This window comes from Opisthorchis viverrini, assembly GCF_000715545.1.
Source record: "Opisthorchis viverrini unplaced genomic scaffold opera_v5_43, whole genome shotgun sequence".
NCBI lineage: Eukaryota > Metazoa > Platyhelminthes > Trematoda > Opisthorchiida > Opisthorchiidae > Opisthorchis > Opisthorchis viverrini.
In genome coordinates this window covers 225,714-249,190 of record NW_008751699.1, presented here as the reverse complement: position 1 = coordinate 249,190, position 23,477 = coordinate 225,714, and the positions used below count along the sequence as shown (strand labels likewise).

Genomic DNA, 23,477 nt, shown 5'->3' with positions numbered 1-23,477 from the left:
CCAATGAATGCGGATCGGTGCCTTCTCCATCTACCCGAGAAGCAAACAATACTGTTTCTGGTTGCTCTATAAAACGATAAATCAGTTTCAGTAAATCTTGCTCTTGAATCGGTCTATATGACGTAGACTGTCGACAGAATATTCGTTACTGGTAAGGAATAATCCGTTGAAGGTAGCAGTCGCATGCGATTGACGATTACACTGTCCAGTTCGTGAATTGTTGCATTACGCAACAACGCGACTCACATAAGCTGATGTAGTATATACATGCGGACGTAATCATTTCCTTTTCAAGAAACCGATTATAATAATGCTGATGTGCCATTCAACTTTTCACCTGTGAATTTTTTCAACCTTTCCACAAGTTTTATAATGCCTAGCTGACGTCAAATCTTTTACTAGTTAGCACACATACTATATCAAGTTTGAACCCAATTCGGTTTGGGGCATTATAAATTTTTGCACTGATTTGATTTGTGACGTTTGTAGAGTTTAGCTCAGTTGTTTCCAAAATGTGTAGGCGTGAACCACCATACGGTGGATACTACTAATGAGGCTTGCGAGTAGTTTTCTCGGAAATCCGCTTCGTGTTTCTTGAAAAGTGATATCTGTTACAGAATTTGCGGAGTCACTTGTAGCATTTGCTTGCATTTGAGTAACAGTCAAAGGATATACAGGAATGTTCAGGAATACACGTTCAAGTAGAAGATGGATAGTCAGTTTTTGTAAGCAAGATGCCTATGAATTTTGCTCCACTGTCTAATAGTCTGTAACTGTACAGTTTGCGTTTTCTAATGAATGACTCCGCGGTTCTTCCCCAACACCAGTGGCTCATTTTGAGCGTTTTCATGTCCAGGATGATAGAAGAAAAGGTCAGTCACAACACTTGTGAATCTTAAGGTTTCGCTATTTACAGCAGTCACACAGCACTTACGAGCATGGAGGGGGACCTGGAGTAACATGAGAATGTGTATGTTAAGACAAAAATGAAATATTTGAACACGTTGAGATTCACTTAATCAAAAACCTCAAGTGGTTGCTAACAAAAACCATCGTCGTGTGTATAGTTGAGCCTCTGAAATTACAGAAACCTTGTCGAATGTAATTGTGTCATACTTATAGCAGTGTTTGTTTCAAGCCATGCCTCGAATTTAGCAAGTTCTACCAGATTTACACTGCATCACTCCCAATGGTTTAGTTTGACAATCGATGTGGTCGCGTTTGCCGGTTCGGCTCATTAGATGATGAACCAAGTAACAACCGAATGTTATTGCAGGCCTTCGATTGATGATGATGTGAACCATCAATTAATCCCCCTTAGACTTTTGAGCTGCATGCCTGATGAAGACGAGGGAGTCAGTTAAGCGGAAGTTTCGTCTGAAATCAAGGAGTAAACCAATCATTCCATCAAACAAGACTCAAGCCATTCGTCTCCGACATGACCCATCAGCATTTGTGCTACGTGACGCAATTCGTTGTACCCGTTCTGCTTCGTCAAGAAGTGGGGTACCTTAAGATAACAATGTCAACTTGGGCTTATACAATACAGAGTATGTTCGTATTGTTTGAACCTTGGAGTAACTCACACGAAACCGACCAGTCTGAGCAAACTCCGCAGAGAGTGGTACACTTTGCTGTCTTGCGCAAGTAGCTGGCGCAGATAAGTACATAACGTTTATAAAAGCATACTGACGAAAAGCATACCGAAAAAATGTTTCTTCTAGTCGAGCACAAGTCGGCTAAGTCCTACAACTCTGCAAGCAGTGTAGGTGAGCCATTCAGGATCGGTGTTTTCTTGGCATAACACAATACTTATATGGTTGATGAAAACTCTTCGATATATTGTAGACAAGGGACGCAGTTAAGTGTTTCGGTAACCAATAATGTCATTTGACATGAACGCATATCACCATCCAGTATTGTTAGTTGCTCACGGTCAACCTGTCTGCATTTGACACGGCCATGTGTTGTCTTGAACTCTTCGTTCGTGTCTCGGTTTTCCATCAGTTTCTTCTCTCTATTGGATAAATCCATTCAGACCGATAGGCATTTGACCGGTTTGACGGAGGCGTATGAAACTGTTTAAAGATGGGGCAAATGAGGAAACTAGAAAACTATGGACTTGTCATAACCAGTTCTTCCATTAGATACAAGTGTACTCAATGATTTCAGAATGAAAAAAAAACAATTTTTGTTTTCGAATGATTCTACGAAAATCGCTACGGTGATGCCGAGGTTTCTTCTGGCGCTTGAGAAAAGTACTTTTTTTACCGCACTTAAATTACCGACGGATATTCGATGACCAAAAAATGCTAGCTTATCAATCCGAAATTCATCAGAATGGTGCATGTCTGGATGCGGCGAAATTCAACACAGTCTTATTCAATAGAGAGATTGCAGGTATAAAAACCACTGTGTTGTTTGGTGCTTCCAGAAATAAAAGCTACGACAGAGAAATCTATGGCCTGGAATGGAAAGAGCACCGCTTGGACGACTATTGAATTACTGCTCGTTTTACTTCATATCAGGACCTTCGTAGTATAGTGTGAGTACCCGACTCAAGAGCACTGTGCGGTTAACAGTTGTTAGTAACGACATGAACAGGGAGATTGATCCTTTTGGTTCATCAACCAACCATCTTAGCAATGTCTCATGGATGAAACAGGCTCCTCATAAGGCCGCTAAAAATCTTCGACAGCTTATGACCTGCTTTCTTCTTCCTAATGATCATCAAATCTGAGATCACCATCTCAGGGTTCTACTAGGACCCAAATTGGACGCAATCCATAATGTGCACTAATTCTGTTTAAGCCAGGCAACAACTGGATCCAGCTGAATCTCTCGTCTATGGTGTCCTTAATGTGTGTGTTTCACAATATACTTTCTACGTTTTAGACCCGTACCTGGGATCCACTGTTCCACAGAGTGTGGTAAATGGAAGGTGTTGATCCCCGATCTCCATACCACCGTACAGATTACCGATCCGATATACCATTTCCTGGTGAACAACTAACAACGCATGATCGTCCTAGACCGGCGAGTGCTCGGGATTTAGGACACAGTGATATGTACGATTCGGGCATTCATCCCCACTCAAGTTCACCCAGACTAAATCAACCGTTTGTGGACAACCCTGGTGGAGGACTGGGACTGGAAGGTCGAGCCGCATCACTTGATCGTCGTGCGGAACTTTACGGTACACTGCGCGGTAATTATGACGCCATGTCCGAACGTCTTCCAGGACACCATGAACGTTCTGCCTATGCCTTGAAATCACTCAGTTCTAATCCTGGTTTGGCTGCAGTTCTTCGTTCTGGCGGTACTCAACAACGTCGAGCACACTCGTACGATATGAATTTGGAGAAACAGGGATTAGCTGACTATAACAACCTTCTGGCAGCGGCCGGAATTGGTACGAACCCCATTCTGTACGGAAATCCCGCTAACCAACTTTTGGACTATAGTGGCCTAACTGCACCTACTTTGTCCTCTTTGGGTGGAATTGATTATGCCGCTCTACAACGTCCCGCCGCCTACCCTACATTTCCCGCTGCCACTGGAATATTTAACCTGGGGACTATGCCAGATGTCACACTATTACAAAGAGAATGTATACGATTGCAACATGAACTTGAGCTTACTAGAGAAAAGCTGAATGCATGCACCACAAGCATTCGAACATTTTGGAGTCCGGAGTTAAAGCGGGAACGCGCAATGCGAAAAGAAGAAAATGCCAAGTATGCTATCCTAGCTGATCACTTGCATCAGCTACAGCTCGAAAAGCAGGTAATTTTTATAAGACTGATTGATTATTTATACAGTAGCAGTGAATGTTTCTAGCTAGTTATAAGGTTTATCTGTTAAACAGCTCTGTCTTTGACATGAGCTTTTTTACAGCCTCCGGTGAAGTACGGTAGTCATTCCATTAATGCATTAAGTTTTAGCGAGAACAACGATCAGGGTTTCAAAAATGCGTGACCGAAAACTATCAAATTCAGTAATGTCTTACAAAAAGGCCCTCCAGAACTCTCTCCACGAAAACAAAACAAAATGTCCTATTGGCCAACACCTATGAGTCATCCCCTTTCTGGGCGACATATAGTGCATTTGACGCTCCAGTTTAGCAGAGTATGCTTCTCTTTGCTGTTACTTGTGCGTGCTTTGTATGGCCAATGAACCTCTGCTGTAGACTTTAGCATCTCACAACCCTGAAGGGCATTCCACCTGAGCACTCGTCACTTGCAAAGCCAGTTAACTTAGGATCACGTGGCGGGAACAGCATGAGTAAACAGACCTTGGCACTGCATTTTCTCTAAGTAAATTACATTGCTGCAAGTCCGAATAAATAGCGAGGCGTGCTTGAATCACCCTATGAATTTATCTACGGTTGTCGATTCACTACGAGGCTGGAAATTTACAGCGCTTTTCAGTTTTTCAGCATAAATTTACTGGACTATAATGATGAAGCCTGCATTGCAACTGCAATAGGTTAGAAAGATTACACGAGCTACTGAATACCGCTGCTGTTAGTAGTTGGTTATCCTGTCAGAAACAAAGCAAAATAATCTGCCACGAGGTATTTTTCCCAAGTATGGAAGTGGTGTGTCTGTGTCTTATTTTGCGCACTTGGTGGACTGGAAAGTCATGAATAGACTGTTCATTTGTCCTTACTTCTTTTCGGTGCATCGTTCTACCAGCCTGCAGGGCTAGCGTTGATGGTTGTTACTCATTTGCGTGCCATCCTAAAGATGGATAGTTATCACGCGGAAAAGGTGAAAACCTCCACGAATGGAACGACTTGTTATCCCCGATTGTATCACATGCATTCTGTTTAATCAGGGATTATTACATCCAAACTTTTGCACAGTTGGTCACCCGGGACGGTTTAGAGGAAGACCCACACTACAAACAAATGCAACACATGATACAATATACTTGTGTGTATACGGGAATACAACAGAGTCAAAATACATCACAGATTCAACGAAACCATTCAATTACACAAAATGTAGGGAGCGAATGAGTAACGAAGTGTTCAACTGAGAATATCTCATTAGATAGATATTATTCAAAACTTACCACAAGACGTTATAAATGATTTTATGTACACTCGTAAGCTCGTTTACCTCATATATTATTACAGTCGCCCATTCTTACACATTAACAATCAGTTACTCGGAAGTACGAATTTTTCGTTCATTTTTTCACAGCATTTTTGCTTAGAATCGTTTGCATACCAGACACTGTTAGTTAGAAAATTTTTAATTGGATCCCCGAAGATTCAGTTACACAAGTTCTTTTGTCCGTATTGAGACTTAGCAAGCAAACATACAAGGATCGGATACGTGGCCCTCACGTTAGAGGTCTTACACGCAGCGGCCAATCAACTTGCGTACCTGGTGAAGTTCATTTGAGCGTGAAAAGTGGTTTGAACCAGCTGTTGGTCTTCTCAGACAGTCACATGATTCTTTTTTATTCGACTGCCTACTGTTAGCACAATGGATACAGACTAAGCATTGAAAGGAGGAAACCAACAAGCACGGAAATGGCAACCGATCGATTTTAAGGACACAACATGAGAAAGAGAAAATCTTATGGAAGCTGGAGACACGCTGAACTGTGTTAAGAGGTTTGTAATAACATCAGACGATGGGATGAACATGGGCGAAGAATGAAGTGGGGGCGATCAAATTTACGCGTCTTATCTTACCACAGTAAGGTCAAACATAAATCGATGTCGAACAGTCACAGCTTTCACCTAAAGCAACAGTGGTTTTTGGGATTGAGGTCTGACTATTCGAAATTAGGAGGAATATTTAACAAGTTTCGCTTGTGGTCGAACGGTCAAGTGTTAACCGCTATTCGAGGATGGATTGGTTCGAAACTGCCTGGAGTTTCTTGACATGTGGAATACTAATTAGACCTAATGAAAAAGGAACGGTTTTATAGTGCTTTTCGGCTTTTATTGCTGAGGACCACCAGTTACCAACCATGGGGTTGGATTTAAATGGGTATTTTCGGAAAAGTTTTGGTCGGATTAAAACCGGAACACTTATTTTAAGACAGTGACTTTCACTTCCATATCACGCGATCTGTCTATAAATTGGAACACTTGAATGACTGGCGGCCAGTCATCGATGATATGTTAGTCTAGAAATACTGTTTGGTCTTCTAGTTCTCACTATTGTTGCTGTCAAATTTTCCACAACAGACCATGTTGGAAACCTTGCACAATATGGAAACGGATCTACGACGAGAACGAGACTATCGCATCCGAGGTCGTTTCTCCACAGAGCGCGGGTCAGAAGGTCTTAGTGAACTGGACATGGCCAAACGTCAGAATGATGAATTGACTGTGGAGAACAGACAGTTGAAAAAGGCAGTGGAGGAAGCAGATCGGAGAACGGCAAATGTGAAAGCGAGTCTTACTGCGACGGAAGAAAGTCTCAGGCGGCTGGTTGAAGCGGTGAAGGCTGGAAAGGCTGCTGCAAGTAGTACGACTGGGACCACACCCTCAGCCGATGTAGCAGGAGTGACAGCAACAGAAGCCGGACCAGCATCCAACATTCGTCTAGAACGTATTGAAGCCGATCGGGCGGAGATAAATCGCCTCCGAACTCAACTGAGTGAGGCGTGCACACGCGGCAGTGAGGCAGAGCGCCAGCTTATTGAAAGAAACTACGAATTCTCACGGATGAAAGAGGTAAGATGTATGCATGGTGTAATCAATCTGAATGCTATCGAAAGCCCTTGAATATCCAGTTATTGAAATCCGGCTCGTCTATGATCATAAGTAAACGGAAGTTAGTCGTCAGCAAACTGCTAAAGATGAGCAGTTTATATAGATAATTGTCCCTGATTCTTAGTGTCGGATCGGGAACGTAAAGACATCTATCTGTGGGCCAGGAAACCAGGCAATAAACAGTGAGTCATACTACTGGAAAAGAAACTCAGTCACGCTGAGGTTTGTAAAAGGAATACACGAACAAATACATGCTTTTATCTCCTAAAGAGCACCTGTGAGGAATGTGTGTCTGCTATGAATAGGGGGACGTTTTAGAAGACCATAGCGAACACTTAGCGGATTACGAGGTCGTGCCATTTCGGTAGCTCGGCTTCAGTTTTTTCGTTTTAGTTGGCTAACTGAAAGCAGCTAGTTACCACAACCAGCACAGAAGGATTAACAGGAATCCCGTCCTGAAACCCTGTCACGAACTGCGGATCACTAGGGGTGGAATACCCATCTGAGTGCACAAGTACTTCAGTTCCTTTGCGTCTTTGAGAGCAAACGCCTCGGGCGCTCGTGGATGTAATGATTCGTTGAAGAACCCCAAGTGACGGCACATATAGGCAAGGTCATCTGGTATGAACTTTGAACCAGTGAGTTCTCTTTTTCGCATCATCAGGGAAATACCAACGTTTTGCTTTACAGCCGCTCACGCAAAACATGCGACATTTATGAGACAGACTAATTGTAAGACGAAAGTAAGGTCGATTCTAGAGTAGACGGAATTTGTTTATCAATACTTTCTGCGCGCACAAGGCCGGTGATCTAGTGCTCCTAAATGCAGCAAAACGCGTGCAATCTCGGACTTAAGCAATAAGATCTGTCTGTACTGAGTATAATGAGTTTCAACTGCATCTGAACAGTCGATAAACCCGGAGTTCGTGCGATTGATCGGACTACGAACTACCCAGAGCGACGCCTCTACTCTGTTTATAAGCAGTACTTTTGAAGTCGAAGCGTATATATCCTATACATATTATGCGAGATCCTTGAGATATCTGACCGAGAAACCTAGCTAAGTGTTGCGACAAACGCACAAGTAGTCAGCTGTCTACACAACGGAATACTTGTAAATAGTAAGACAACATCAATGAAAAACATTATTGGTAGCCCACTGATACGCACTGGAAAGTACGGTGGAATTCACAAGAGTCATGTAAGCAACGTGAAGTTAATTTTTTCATGGTACAGCCAAGTATGCCTACCTGTAAAAAAACCAATTTCGCCTACTGAGGTTTCGTTTGAGTGAGTAGCTTGTTTGTCCATCTTCAGGAAATCTCTCGCTCTCGGTATTCGTTTTCCCATGGGCTTCAGTTCTTCTTGATGTCTTTTTTTACCAGAGCGGTACTCCACGGAACGTCATAATTGGAGATGATTGGTGATCTGCTCCTCGGTCATATTCAGGTTTCCACTTGTCACATTTGGTTAAGTCACATTTGGGTTAAGTATTCAGCACAGAAATCTAACACACGTTCCCATGAACGCAAGTGACTTCACGTGATTATGGTTTTTTGGTAGCTTGCTGGTGTTAAGGGTGTAGACAAAATTTCCCCGAATTGTGGAAGAAAATCCTTGTTTCGGTATATCAACTCTCCTTGATTAGAAATACCGAGCACTCTAAAGGTTAACACTTATTTGCCGTTTGTTTTTCGGAGAACTTTTGGAGTACAATCTCAAGAACGAAGCTTCTAAATGAGCAGTAATTAACTGCATAGGATGCTGCAGTTACCCCAGAAAAATTCTGAAACTTGTGAGGGAACAGTAGAGACAACCAGTGGGGCTGTGTTCGAATCGTCGTGGAGGCTTCAAGTGCTTGTTTAAGCATTCACGAAAAATCTGAAAATTGGACTAGTAATTCTGACGAAATTTTCAGCATCTTATGAGGATTTGTCCTGTGGTAGCAAACTGGATGGTTTTGCTTATGCATACAAGTGTACAGTACAAACGAGCGGAGAGAATTCATGAACGGGGCCAGCACCCGGAACTTGCCGAGTAACTAAGAGGTTATAGGTTCGATTCCCTTCAAGCGCTCTATCTTTTCGTGTACATTTCGCATGCTCGTGTAGGTAATCAAGATTTCCAAATTCTCCATTTCTCCTACATCGTGGCAGATTCTTGTTTTGGAAAACTACCCAACCAAACACAGTCCACGTGAATATGTTGTTTGGCGACGCAGAAATTTGAATCAGGACGAACAAACACCGGATCATAACTGAAAGTTGTCGAATAGCCTTGGTCAAGACGTGACCAACTCACATAGTGCACTGTGCATGGCTAAACTACCTGGCCCATGTGTGGTTTGCATAGTATCCGTTCCTGTAAAAAGTGCAGACAATCAAACAAAATGTAACGAAGTTACGCGGGCTCTAGTAATACTGTCCAATTTTTTCTATTGACATAACACCGCACACGTCCGGTGTCTGAAAACTCTCGGATAACAATATGATCGGTGTGTTATAACTGATATCCGAAAAATATTTTGAGATATATCGAACACCGATCTTTTGTAGCACATTCGGTTGAGGATCATCATAAACCAGAAATACAAATGAGTCTCTCGGTAACACCGAAGTAATGTGTAAGTGACTATATTCAACCAGCAGTCTAGTCATTGTTATTTCACAGTGCCAGCTCTGTAGGTATTTGTGAAAGTTGAAAGAGCCTACTGGTTTGTCTCTCGAGGAGAAGAATTTTTGCATTTCGAGCAATTCGCTTTTTATGAAAATAGTATAGTCTTGGGGTTTTGAGGGATGGGTATTTCGTTCATAGTCACACCACTCTCGTTTGAATGGTGGTCCTCCTGTTCCGGTGCAATTAGTCCGGTGAGTCCACACCAAAGGGAAGCACTGGACTCGAGCTTCGCTCTTATTACAGCTCATCAGCAGTGCACACCCAATGGCCCTGCCGAGATTTGAACCCCGGACAGCTGACATGCGAGGCGAGGCACTGATGATGAGCTCTAATAAGAGCAAAACTACTCCAATGCTTCCCCTTGGTGAGGACTCACCGGAATAATTACGCCAGAATAGGAGGACCACCGTCCAAAGGAGAGTGGTGTGACTATGAACGAAATACCCATCCCTCAAAACCCCAAGACTATACTATTTTCATAAAAAGCGAATTGCTCGAAATGCAAAAATTCTTCTCCTCGAGAGACAAACCAGTCAGGCTCTTCAACTTTCACAAATACCTACAGAGCTGGCACTGTGAAATAACAATGACTAGACTGCTGGTTGAATATAGTCACTTACACATTACTTCGGTGTTACCGAGAGACTCATTTGTATTTCTGGTTTATGATGATCCTCAACCGAATGTGCTACAAAAGATCGATGTTCGATATATCTCAAAATATTTTTCGGATATCAGTTATAACACACCGATCATATTGTTATCCGAGAGTTTTCAGACACCGGACGTTCGTTTGAATGTGGTCCTCCTGTTCCGGTGCAATTAGTCCGGTGAGTCCACACCAAAGGGAAGCACTGGACTCGAGCTTCGCTCTTATTACAGCTCATCAGCAGTGCACACCCAATGGCCCTGCCGAGATTTGAACCCCGGACAGCTGACATGCGAGGCGAGGCACTGATGATGAGCTCTAATAAGAGCAAAACTACTCCAATGCTTCCCCTTGGTGAGGACTCACCGGAATAATTACGCCAGAATAGGAGGACCACCGTCCAAAGGAGAGTGGTGTGACTATGAACGAAAATGGTACACTTCCGTGAATATCATTAGTGAATTTCGTGGATTGATCCAGTTTGGGTTGTGAAGTATGGACATCGGTTGATCGGTGAGCTGGCGAATGATCATCCTCTGGGCCTTCCATTACATGTTAGGGAGTTAGAATGATATCAGCGTAATAAACTGTCTACATCATTCAACTCAGTGCTTTGCCAACTCCGAAATTCTAATAATCATTCTAATGACCTTATCCCAGCTTGAACCACGGTACGCATTTATGCATACCGCGTAATTTCACTTAGTAGCACCGTAAACTCCATACCGCTGTCGGTTTGCCTTTTGTTCGCCGTAAATTATTGCTCATTTCTGATGGTCAGTTTGAGTTCATGTCAAGCTCTCACATCGCATAGGCGAGGAAACTTTATGCCGCCTGGACAGACCAGTGGTTTGTAGCTGGTTGGTTGATCAATATTCACGGGGCAGTGGAGTGTGAGAGTAACAGAGTGTGGAGGGTGTGACCAAGACACGTAGCGACCAAATGTGGCATAGAACAGCACGAGGGCTGAGTACAGGCTAAGTGGACTGAGTGATGGCTTTCTTGGGTATGGTACGAAGCGAAAGAACACAACAGAGCAGCAAATCTTGCGCTCAACATGCAGTAGTCCGGACATAAAAACATGAAATACAGTACGAATCAGGATAAAATAAGAGGTCCAAAGCCAGCAAATCAATCAATATGCGGCATACCAAATCTTGTTGAATCTAACGTGAAGACTGCCTGCAGTTTTCGAAATCAAAGATCTGATCACATCTGTATGTACCGACAAACCGGTGTATTGTTCGGGACTCCAAAGGAATTGTGAGCATGCTAGCTACAGATCAGTTGTCCCTGCCAAGAGGAACAGGCCTTGATACAAATAATGGATCACAAATCTACCGTGTCACATCCCACTACTTCGCAACGGGTGTCAAATGAAATATTGTGTTAGAAAAAGGTCTTGTATCTGACTGTCGTTGTTGATTGTTCGAGAGGAATGCAAAATCTTCACTTGAAGGCTGCGTTGGCTGTTCGTGAGTGAAGCTCACTCTTGACAGAATGTAACGCAGAATGGACCATACACTCATTTTATGGTAGTTAACCTTTTTGATCGATTTTGCTGCCAACAGTAGTCATTTGGAGTCAGTCCGATACAATGTAGGTAATCACAGTTAGGACGGATTTCATGGTGCCGAGGAATCTTGGCCTTCATTTAATGGCAAGAAAATTAACGTTTGAGCTACCGAAACTGTAAGCAACTTTCCCGCTAGAGCGTCGGTGGCTAATTACTAGGATCAGAAAACTAGTGCCGGTTTTCTTTCCAGCTTCATCTCGGTCTATTGAAGCCCATGAGAAGTGTGTGAGAGCAAGGGGTTTATCATTAACCAGGGTTTTTGAATCAATACCAAGAGCATTTCTGTTCGATCCGCCTGAAAGAAATTGAGCGTCAATTTCCATTGGTTGTTGCAGGACATGCTACATGGAAAAAATGTCTAGCTGGTTCAAAGTGAGATATGCGGTCCAGGAAAAATGCCTTTTGTTTCTTTGATGTTGTCTGTAAGTTTTGCAATGTAAAATGGTGGCATCATCCCAATTTTTTGTGCGTTCCATAAAATTGACTTGCAGCCAGGCTGACGATAAGCTTTCGTTTTAATTCACTCTGCTAAGTTTGCACCGTAAATGAAGGTCTTTACGAAACAAGCGGATTAGAAGTACCAGGACTCGGATGCGTAAAGTTGGAGATCGTACCACTGGGCATTGATGCAAGATAACACTTTGTTGATTGATTGATTGATGGGTTGATTGGTTGATTGATACATGATCGATACAATATGCAAACAAGATAACGCATCGTTACTGGGTTGATTTTATTTCGTCTCCTGAATACGTGTGATGCTGTTTCAAACCCGACTAAGACCCCAGTGGAGCATACAAGTAAATTAGCTGGTCCTCTCGAATTCCGAATATGGAAACGCTCACTTCTGTAAAACGGTTTATGAAAATATTAACCTTAGCGTTATTCACACACTAAAAAAGAGTACAGCAGAGTAGTTTTGGTGAAGTAGGCGGACAATATTATCGCCTTAGGAGGTGGCACCGATGGCAGACTGAGGATAATTCAATTCCACATAGAGGGAGTGACAGAATCGTATAAAAACTGTTGCAGGACTTATAATAAACCATCCATATTCCACTATTTCGTACATGTTCCAGCAAAAAACGAAACTTGCGAGCAACGCTGCGCAGAAGTATACTCTCAGATTCCTAAATTCAAAAAAAAAAAACTTATGGGGAGGAAGGGTGGATTTATTAGAGTATCTCGTCCAGTTCCCCTTGGATTTATTAGAGTATCTCGTCCAGTTCCCCTTCGGCTTATTTGCGGTCAAAGCACCTCATATGCGTAATAGCATTCAATCTATCCGTTGTCAAGGTAACTTGCCCCGGGATCAACTAAACACGCAAATCACGTGGAACACGATAGGCCTTAATCTACAAATCCAGATGATGTTCATTGGCGGTTTCGCTGTTAACCCGTTTTCAGAAATGGCAGAGTGACACTCAGAGTCCAAAGCTGGGAGGAAATTAGTTGTTATTTTGTTTGTCTTCATGGACTAAATTCAACCACTGTGGTTTACCAATGTGATTGATTGGCTGTTTGACTGAAAATTTAAAAGTAGTAGGTGTAGTAGTAGTACGAGAAGATGAATAGTTAATTTTCACACTAAATAACTGAAAGCCCTCTAATCGGTTGAAAACTAGCCAACCAACTTGACTGTTATCTATGGGTTTTTTTTTCTATGGTTAACTGCTGATGTGGGGTGCCAAATTTTCAGTAGTATCGGTAAAATGTTAGTTGTCGCCCCTGTCCTGATAATGCGAGAACGAATAAGCCGATGACTTGGTGTCGGGAGAGGAGATGCCTTGCTCACAGATTTGCATTCATGTTAGCCTCATAACTGACCGTTTTGATTCTGGTCTGTAACCCAGTTAGTTACATTTGGATGGCAGTGAGAGGAGATTTGGTCATTTTCAATTGACAGTTGTCCCTCTCAGTGAATCTAAACTATTCTGAAAAGCCGAGAAACAATGTACAACTGTTTCATTCGTATTGGAAATCACCAGCAGTGCAAACCTTACGAAACCTCGAAGGATTTCAGACCGGTGAATTCCCAGCTAGGAGTTTGAACGCCAAACCGTTCGGCAAAGTGAGTTCTGATCGGCATCATGATTAACTCCCATCTAGATAGGGTATAGGACTGCTCATTCTTCAATCCAAGGAACCGTATAACTTGGTCACATGCTGACTCCTCGACTGTTAGTGGACGGAAATGAATCACAAGGCTGATCAGCCGACCATGGCCGAACAGTTTTATTAAAACTACTAGCAGGGAGGTATTGAGTTGGAAACTCTCAAGTTTTTCCTTAATTGCGACCTCCTGGTGATTCCTAATAAGGATGAAACAGTTGTACAGTGCTTCTCGATTTTTCAGCATTGATTGGATTCGCGCACATGAGGAAATCCCGACTCACTACTTTTTTTCCACAAGTATATTCTTCTCGAAAATGGGATTACATATTGGTTTTGTACTCAGCACCAAGGCATTTGACCAGAACTAGTACCGGAGGTCATAAGACTGTGTAACCAGAATCCTGGTTGAGTGGTCAAGATGTCTTCCGTTTGGAAGCATTTTTCAAGACTGTTTTGTGATAATGACTCGCAGTCCTACGACAGCAACAACACGAGCTCCAGCGTACGCATCACGGAAAGCACTGATTAGCTGTGAAGCTAGAGGCGACATCATTGTTACAGAAGAAAGTTCTGATAAACGCCACACAAATACCACAGGTCTCGTAACCCTAAGCTTGCTAAACTTCGCTGTTGCTGCCGTTGAAATGAGTGGTTTGCTGAAGACCTCCGTGTAAATCCAAACTAGAGGTTTGGAGCGAGAAAAGACAAAGAGAGTAAAGCCAATTGGAATAGTAATAAGTGATCTACTCAAAATACTTTCTAAATATTCGTTCACAGTAATGTACCCGGACACCAGACATGACATCATTTGATGTGTCCCTCAGTTTTCTTCTTCAGTGTCTCGTATTGAAAATGAGGCTTAAAGATTTTTATTGCTTCTTTCAAGGAATTCAATTTACTCCTCCAAGACCATCAACAACTGAAGATGGAAAACGAGACGATCCGGCAAGATATTCGGCAGACACAGACATTACAATCTCTGGTAGATACCAAGGTGAGTTGCTTGCATTCTACTCTGGCTTTTCAAGTGACCGCTGAAAATGCGGTTCAATGCTAAAATAATTCTTCGAAGAGAAAAATATGCAAGAAAATACAGTTTAGTAACAGCACAGTCAAAAACACAGTATCAAGGAAGGAATTGCGTTGTACTCCCTCTTTTCTAGCCTAGATTCTCACCCAAAGTTTTGAACAAATCACTGGCATTGGACACTTTCAGACGAAGTAAGGAATTCTCGAAAATGTCCATCTTTCACTCCGTTCTACTGTTTGTTTGAGTGTAACTTTTCGCCTGAACGTGTTGATATGTCCTATCACCCAACTAGCCGCTGATTACTGTGCCTATCGACAGTCCAGTAGTGCGTCCTGAGGATGAATTCGAAGCGTACTGTCTGAATTGTTTGTTAAAAATGGTAAAAACATGTCACCAATTCAGATTTCATCTTCCACATTTGTAATTACTCACCTAGTGGATAAGCGGGTTCTTGGTTATAAAGTACCTCGTTGTTGGTGCCTGGATGCTTTCGGACTCTGGATTATTGTGGGCTTCATGACACAATGATGATGCCAGTATTCTTTGAGTATAACTCATAGCTCAAAAACCGAAAGCTCCATGTTTGAAATCTACGAGTATAAACGGCAGGTGCGAAGATTTTCACAGTATCTCATGTTACATTGTATTTACAGGGTCATACAAAACTTACATGATCTATTTATCACCTAACAGATGATACTTCTTTTGTTCAGAGTACACCTTTTGTTGAGGCCTCACAAACTCGCCATCTCTTCTTACGGTTCACTGTCGTTCGGACATACAGTCTTAGAAAATCTAAACGGGGATGAACTGAAACCAACGCATCATTGGTGATTTTTCCCGGGACCTTCTGTCTGTTATACAGGATTAGATTGCCAAGCCTTCACAGACAGCATAAACATTTTGTTGTCTGCAAACCTAATCAGAATAAATCTCTAATGCCATCGAGGATTCCTCGAATCTGTCACTTTAAACTTCTTCAGTAGTGATAATTTCCTTCTAGACTTAGTAGTTCCTCCGATTGCTTTCATTCCTCAACAAACTTATCATCCGGTGTATGATTACGACTAGTAAAAATCCCAGTTTTTTCTAAGCTCAGTTGGCGAATGAACTCGTTCGTTCTTTCTCCCGGTTGGTTGAATTGATAAGATTGGTTTCATCTTGACAGATGGCATAGAGAGCTGTTCAACTTACGTCCAATATACTTAGATTTTTTTTAGATGACCAGAAAACATTGGCCTTATTCCAAGAGGTCTGATCCACTCAAACCTACGTTCATAGTAAGTGGCATAGCCTGGGGTCCTGGCTGGAGAGCAAATAAAATGGAAAGTAAACCGGAATTCACGGTGATACCATTTTGAGGCTCCTTATGCTGAAATATCTTGATCATGGATTCAGCTGAATGCCAGTTAGTTAACGATTTAAGGTAGTGTTTTTCTTCAACCCTCTTAGTGTTAGTTGGCGTGCATTTATCCAAAGTGGCGAGATATGCAACGATGAATACGGTCTACACTCAGCTGCTCATGCTTCTGTCTGGGAAGACGGAGATTCTCGTCAACAACCAGAAAAACGTGACGTCATACGAAGTCCGATTTAACTTATCTCACGGAGTAGTCGTTAAATGTTTTATTGATCAACGGAAAGAAGATTTCTTAAATATTTATGAGTAGGAATAACCTGACCTAATCTTAATAGTGGACTGTCGCACTCCAGGAGAGGTTCATATCATTGTGCTTAGTTGATTTTGTCCCAGCAGCTACCATCATCATCATCATCGACGGCAAAACATCAAAGTTCAAAATCAATATCTCCCCGTCGTGCGGAAATGGCTAATTTGGCTGTGGAAAAAACAAAAGAGGGTATGAAAACAACCTAGTGCTAGTGTATAACAATCATTCTGTGGTACCTACACCTCCAGAAACTAATAAAGACAGTGTGGATAGAAATTGATAACAAGACCTTCGCTGGCACCGAATAGCGGCCATATTTTGCGGTGTCTTTGGCCCTGCTCACGGGTAGCGTACATGACCCCTTCCTTGAGGACGAGCCGCACCCACAACACCCAGACTTTTTGTAATCTCCCTCATACTCCTTTGCCAGGTCAAAAGTTGGCTACCTCTGCTTCCGCCACACTGAAGTGGGCACAAAACTGCACTTTCTTTGGCAAATAATGGTTCGGCATGCTCAATACATGGCCTTACCAACGCAGCTTCAGGTGCTGGACACATTCTTTGATAGAAGCCCCCGTTGCACAACAGAACGCTTGCTTTTTGATCGCCTCGCTCTGGATTTGTCGGCACCAACCCACACGAGCTATAGTTCTGAGACGATGATCGTCGAAAACCTGAAGATGTTTCATTTTCGCTGCTCGCAGCCATCCGACAAAATAGCCCATGATATAACCTAATGCACATGTTCCCTGTGATGCAGGAATGTGTCGCTTTGACGCCAAATTAGCAAAAACGACCCGGACCTTGAAGATTCGTCCACTGACCCCATGTGTCCCACTACAGTCGGCATTAATACAACTTCCAAGATACGTAGAAAGCTCCACAATTTTAAGTACCTCCCCCTGGTTTGTAAGTGTTGTGCTCAGTGATGGCATAATCAGCAGCACGACCTTACACTTTGTCGGTGCAAAGCGCATTCCAAAGGACGGAATGCCTGGTCAATTCATCCAAAAACACCCGCATCTTCTGCTCTTCCAAGACGCGAACTTCAAATCGTCAGAGGCCAGTGGAACACCAGGGTTTTGAAGACCTTCCAGCATTCGTTTTATTATCTCGTCGATAACGACATTAAAAAGGAATAGAGAGGATGGGAAACTCTGACGAACACGATTTTGTGTACGGAAGACTTTGGAGAGTTCACCATATATCGAAAAACACCACCGAGAATCTGAGAATACAAACAATACATTATACTGACAACTTACTTGAACATTCCTTGCTGAGAAAGCATATTAAGCAGGAAAGACAGGTCACCTGATTTCAATGAGCATTCGACATCCAGGACTACCAAAACTGTGGACTTTTTTCTACACCCATAGCGTTGTTCTAGAACCTGATGGGGTGTAAAGATTCGAACAACCCAACCCCTAACAGGCCGTAATCCCACTTGCTACTCCGAGTCCGTGTTTCACGAGCTACCATAAAGCAAAGAATGAGCAGTGACGTCAACAGTATCCTTACGACTGTGATTACCGCACTCTCTACGGGCTTTTCTTTGAAAACGGGCACCATCACTGATTGTCGTATTTGTGTGAGCAGTCTCCTTTTCCCAGATAGAGTAAAATAGATCAGACTGGTGCTGACAGGATCCCTTACCACTATACTTGAACAGTGTAGATGGGACGTCATCCAGGCCAGATTCTTGATGGCACCAGAGGGAACGTGTGCAGCCATAAACCTCCGAAGCCGTGGGTGGGGGGTTCCAACTTCACCTTTTAGGGTACTAGTTCATCTATAGGATACAAATGATTGGCAGTCGGTGGTCAAGAGATTCGTTGTTGGATGTATTCAGCCCAGCGATCAAGACGTCCTTCTTTATTGAGAATAGTAGCGCTACTTTTGCCCTTGATGGCTTCGCGCACAGGCGGTTTTCAAGATCAGTCGCACGAGTCAGCCAAAATAACCTCCGGTCATTCTCGGCTTCCTGGGCCTCTTTCATTTCCCTAATCTCCCTTGATTACCAGGACTGACGGTCAACGGGCACGCTAAGTTTGACTTAGTCTCTGATAATTCGTCGTGGTGAATAGTGTTCGGGGATCGGAGGGAAGTTTTCTCCAAGATTCAAGCAATCTCACTGTTCTGTTCAGCGGATCTGTTAACGCTGTTCCACTGGTGCAACTCCCAGCACTGTGGCAGTTTTGTTCCAGTATGAGTTAGCATCTGATGGTGAAGCTGTTGGAATAAATTCCAGAAAACGATTATGACCAATCCTTCTAGCTTAGGGATCTGCCAGTCACACAGCTGCCAAGCGGTTTTTCTGCACCTCAAAATAAGAAGAGCGAAGTACTCCACACAAGTTTACCGAAACAACTGACGGTCATTTAGTGATTCGCGCCATCGGCAACTGATAGCATTTCTTCAATTTGAGTCCGTACCTGGCATGGTTTTGGTGGTTACCTTTTAGCCAGACGACTTTGTCTATCTAGGAAATTAGTACTGAATGAAAACAGTGATATCAGCACATAACTGAAGCAGTTGTGCGTTACTGTCTATGGGTTCCGAGTTCAATCCAAGTCGACAACCTACTCCAGCCTCAGATGCACTAAGTCTAGTCACATGCATTCAGGTCCCCGGCAATCACCACGATATCTGAGCTTCCAACTCGCCTTAACAGGGCATTCAAGAAGCAATAAAACTTGTATTTGAGCTAGTGTATGTCGGAGTATAAGCAGACACGTCAAATGGACGGCGACCACCGACTTCTTCGACATTTTTCGCTCCAAAGACAACCCAGTTCCGCTTTTATTGAATTTTGCATCATGTTCTAGTTTTTTATCCATAAGTTAAGAACTCGGTGTCAAACTACTGAAGGCGAGGTTTTGGAGAATGTTTCTTTTGGTATTGGACGCATTTTTATGCTAAGGTCAGCATCTCAATTACTCAGATGGTCGGTTGTTTGTTTTGATTAAAACTACAGATGGGAATCCACCGGACAAAAACAACCTGTGACTCAGATCCAATATTACCTATTCGCATATGGCCGCGGGCGCTTATTTTGCTCAGGTTAGCGTGTTATTGCTGATTTTGAGTGCATGTGATCCTCACAATAGATGATCACATCTTTCAGCAAATTATTACTTCAAAGCAGATAGGGTTCCATGTCTCGTGGGTGTTGGAATCCCGCTTGAGAAATTGAATATAAGTTGGAAAGCATCACGTGACTTTGATGAATTGTGCTCAAGCATTCCGATTTACCGCAGCTCACACTAAGCACGTGACACTGGGAGCAAAAATCACAGTGACATTTCTCGTAGAAGTTATTGTTTACAGTTCATTGAGTGAGAAGATGAACTTTAATTGTTGTGGTTCAAATGTAACTTTGTAGGAGTCAAAGATTATGACACTGGAGAATGAAATTCGTTTACTCGAAGATGAAATCACACGTCTTCGGGATGACGGCCTCATAACTCCGAACACATCGACAAGCAGCGGAATCGATGATTTGGACAAAACACTACAAGCATTTCGAAGTAACGAACGGTTGCTGAAATCCAAGGTACGTTGTACGGTTGTGCAGGACCACTTATCCAGAAATGATAACTGTTTAAAAATTGTCCTTCTAGTTGAATTTTGACTAACGTGTTATTCTCCGAGTTGCTCAATTTTCCACTGCTTTGTCAGGTCGCTACTGTGGCATATCACCTAATGTTTGTTCTAGTGGTTTTTTGCTCAACTAGAAGACAAGTTTTAACAATATGCCTTCTTGCTGCACGAGTTATTTAGATTGCCTATGGATTGTGTGCTAAGTACTCTTCAGATTTGAAACATTCATCTCTCAAACTTTGCTACACGTTCCAACTACTAATAAAGTCAGAACTTTTCATTATTCTAAGCATCTGAATAGCAGTTTTTGGAAACCAGGCTTATTCAAATGATTATGACTTCACCATGAGTAGGTGTCGTCCGGCGTGAACGATCGCTCGAGCGTGATCAACCATAAGACAGCCTCTTTAGCAACCCGGAACGCAACAGCGTCTGGCCCGTATCCCGCCTCAGTAAATATGTAGGCTACAACCAGATTCGGTGAGACTCACTCCTGTGTTCCTGGAAGCCGTGGGGGTTTTCTGAAAATAGGTTTTTTCGGGGAAAGACAATTCGATGGAACAAAGCCAGACTGAGTGTGATTTTATTTTGATCTGCTATCACACAGAAATAACTGGATGTCTGTGAGTCCCATATGGTGTTGGGTGATTTATAACCGAATACCAAAAAACTGCAACTCTTAAAATGGGTGTTTAACTGCTCGTCAGTAAATGTTGGAATAATTGCCGACTTCCTTCCTATGCGGCTGATTTATGGCTACGCGCTTTCATTCCATGAAAAATCATAGGTGATGGGGGCGAGGTGAATCTCGCTGCGATAAAAAACAAACTTGGAAGCTAAATTGATGTTGGTGGGAGATTCAATAACATCCAAGATGAACCTCTCGTTTTTTGATATTCTTCAACTGAATGTGCTGCGTGAAGGTTGACTTATTTGAAAATGGACATTCAAGTGTACTTCAATACTACTCATTGTGTCGATGAAAAATCCGCACCGCCCAACTATAGACTCATCATAGGGATCATCATGCTCCCTATGATCCCTCGTTTGTAATATTCTTTATCGACCTCATGGTTATAAGTGAATCTTGGTTTAAAATAACAGTTGGCTGGTCCTGAAGCTAACTACAATCTAAAAGTGCTTGCCAGAGGGTCATTTGTCCAATTCCTCTATGCCCACCTGAAAAGTTCGGACTGATAAGAAGGATTTTGTACGGGGAACTGCTCAGCCAATATAGACGTATTTAGTGGTCTGCTTAGCTGCACCTACGCCTTGAATCCGTTTGAAATATGTCTACTTCTGATTGTCCAGGTAGCTTTCGTGCATGATCCTCACAGAAAACCATACAATCACGAAAATTGGGACTTTAAGGCTTTAGGGTTCACGTATGTGTCATCAGTTTACTTGAGGTCGCTGACCACTTGGTGATGGGGTCTGAATTTTGAGCGGCTGAATCCTACTAGGTCTAGCTGGCAAGTCCTAATAAGGACCGACCATAACGAATGCCTGATAAACAGGCGTTTAAAAGGGAGATTAAGAAATTTCAAGCATATAAACTTCATAAAATTCCACGTTGGAAATCAAGTATTGATATACAGATCCCTACAACCACCTGCTTCAGCTTGGCGTCAAAAACTCCCCTCTCTGAGATAACCACTTCCAGCGACAGACCAAAAAAGACTCCACTGAAATGCAGTCTCTCAGGGGAAGACCAATAAAGAGAGGAATCTGTTAGGGTGCAAGGCTAACGACGACCTAAGACACGTATAGCGGTTTTAAGAAATCGAACACGAAATCGAAAGCCTCATTTGTATAATGTTCAAGAACTTTTACGTTCTTGGAAAAATTTTCGGAGTTTCCCAGATGCTGTCTGGATGTTGTACGCCAACAAATGAGCGTTAAATTCCAACTCAAATTTCCTTCCGCTGCAAGGATGCTTTACACTAAACAACATATGTTACTCACAGCCTTCATCAGTAGTGTACATCGTCACACAGGTATATGATACTCCCTAAGTCAAATCACTAAAAACGAGATGTAAGCATACGACCCAGGATTCGATTCTGTTTCAGCCAGAAGCTAAATTTGGCGAACAAACAAACAGCTTGTGAGGTAACTAAACTGTTTTATATGCAAGTCATTGGTTCTCGTGGACACCAAGATGGCCATCATGGTTCAGAGAATGAGAGTGCAAAATGACTATCCAGAGGGAACCTTGACCAAAAGGTTTTCCACAGAGTAGTGAGGACAAAAGACATTGTGTTTTGAACCTCTATCTTATCGGACCATAGTCTCCTTGTTTCATCAAATTTATAGACTGAAACACTCACATCTATCAATAGAAATGAACGATGCAAATTGGGTGTTGGATCCCAAACAAGTCAAGATATGATGTAAATGGCAAACTCTGCCGGGAGGTGCGTACAACTGTTTCGATTGGAGATGTTATTAGCTATAATTCCTGGTCTTGCTTCAAATGGAGGACTAGACAGGCAGTAGACGAACAACATGACAACTGATTTGCGAGTCGAGAAAGAAGAATCAGCCAATTAATGGTCTCAAAACATTCAGATGAATGGATGACAACAATATAGGTCTATACGTTTCTGTGCGAATAAAAGTACCCTACTTTTCAAGGTCTGTCTCTACGTTTCCCAATTGTTATCGTAAAGTTTGTGATTCTGGTCCATAAAGTTGAAATTACGTATGTTTACTTTTGGATGTCATACACTTTTTGAAAAAAAGTTCATGAAATCTGATTGACGTAACAACTGTTATGCTCTGCTTATGAGATAAGGATTTAAATGAATTAAATGGATGTAGAAGGCAATTTTTCAAAACCGCAGATTATAAACGCAACACGCTAATAACAGTGGTTGCATGCACACACCCCACTGTGTGATTGTTAGATGATGAGGAGTAACATCGTCCTCATATACGACGTGAAAGTGTTTGACACGAACGAACTTTTATAATATCTTTGGTTATTAATCAAGTTTGTGGCAGTTTCCTAAAAGACGGGAAATTTTGGCTGCCTCATTCATACAAGTAGGATGAGCATTCGTATTCCGGTTGGTTTATATTTTATCAAAACAAGACGCCTATTTAGTGGAAGCATTATGGTAATCAGCCGTCATTCGCTGAACAACCGTCATTCATATTACATCTCCCCCCTCATCAGGTGGAAATGCTAAACGGCGAAATTTCCAAACGAGACTGTGAGATCTACACACTCCAATCGCGACTGGAAATGACAGATAAGCAGCAACAGGACCAAACCCATCACATTAATGTTCTCAAGGAACAAGTGAAGACACGTGAACACAAGATATCAATGCTCACCGCAGATGTACGTATTTATGTGCTAGAAACTTCTTTTTTCAGTAGTACTGGACAATTTGGTTTCTCTTCTCTTT

General features: G+C 42.5%; 1 protein-coding gene across 1 annotated transcript in view; it reads left to right on the top strand.

The window, feature by feature from the left end:
- Positions 1 to 2,934: 2,934 nt before the first annotated feature.
- T265_03134 (hypothetical protein) overlaps positions 2,935 to 23,477 on the top strand; it is a gene marked incomplete at both ends in the record, with an annotated part of 98,484 nt that continues 77,941 nt past the window's right edge. Inside the window, 6 exons of the mRNA XM_009167547.1 lie at positions 2,935 to 3,786; positions 6,212 to 6,703; positions 14,645 to 14,752; positions 17,004 to 17,123; positions 19,844 to 20,014; positions 23,243 to 23,410. Coding sequence (XP_009165811.1) covers positions 2,935 to 3,786; positions 6,212 to 6,703; positions 14,645 to 14,752; positions 17,004 to 17,123; positions 19,844 to 20,014; positions 23,243 to 23,410 — 1,911 coding nt within the window. The remainder of the gene's footprint in view (positions 3,787 to 6,211; positions 6,704 to 14,644; positions 14,753 to 17,003; positions 17,124 to 19,843; positions 20,015 to 23,242; positions 23,411 to 23,477) is intronic.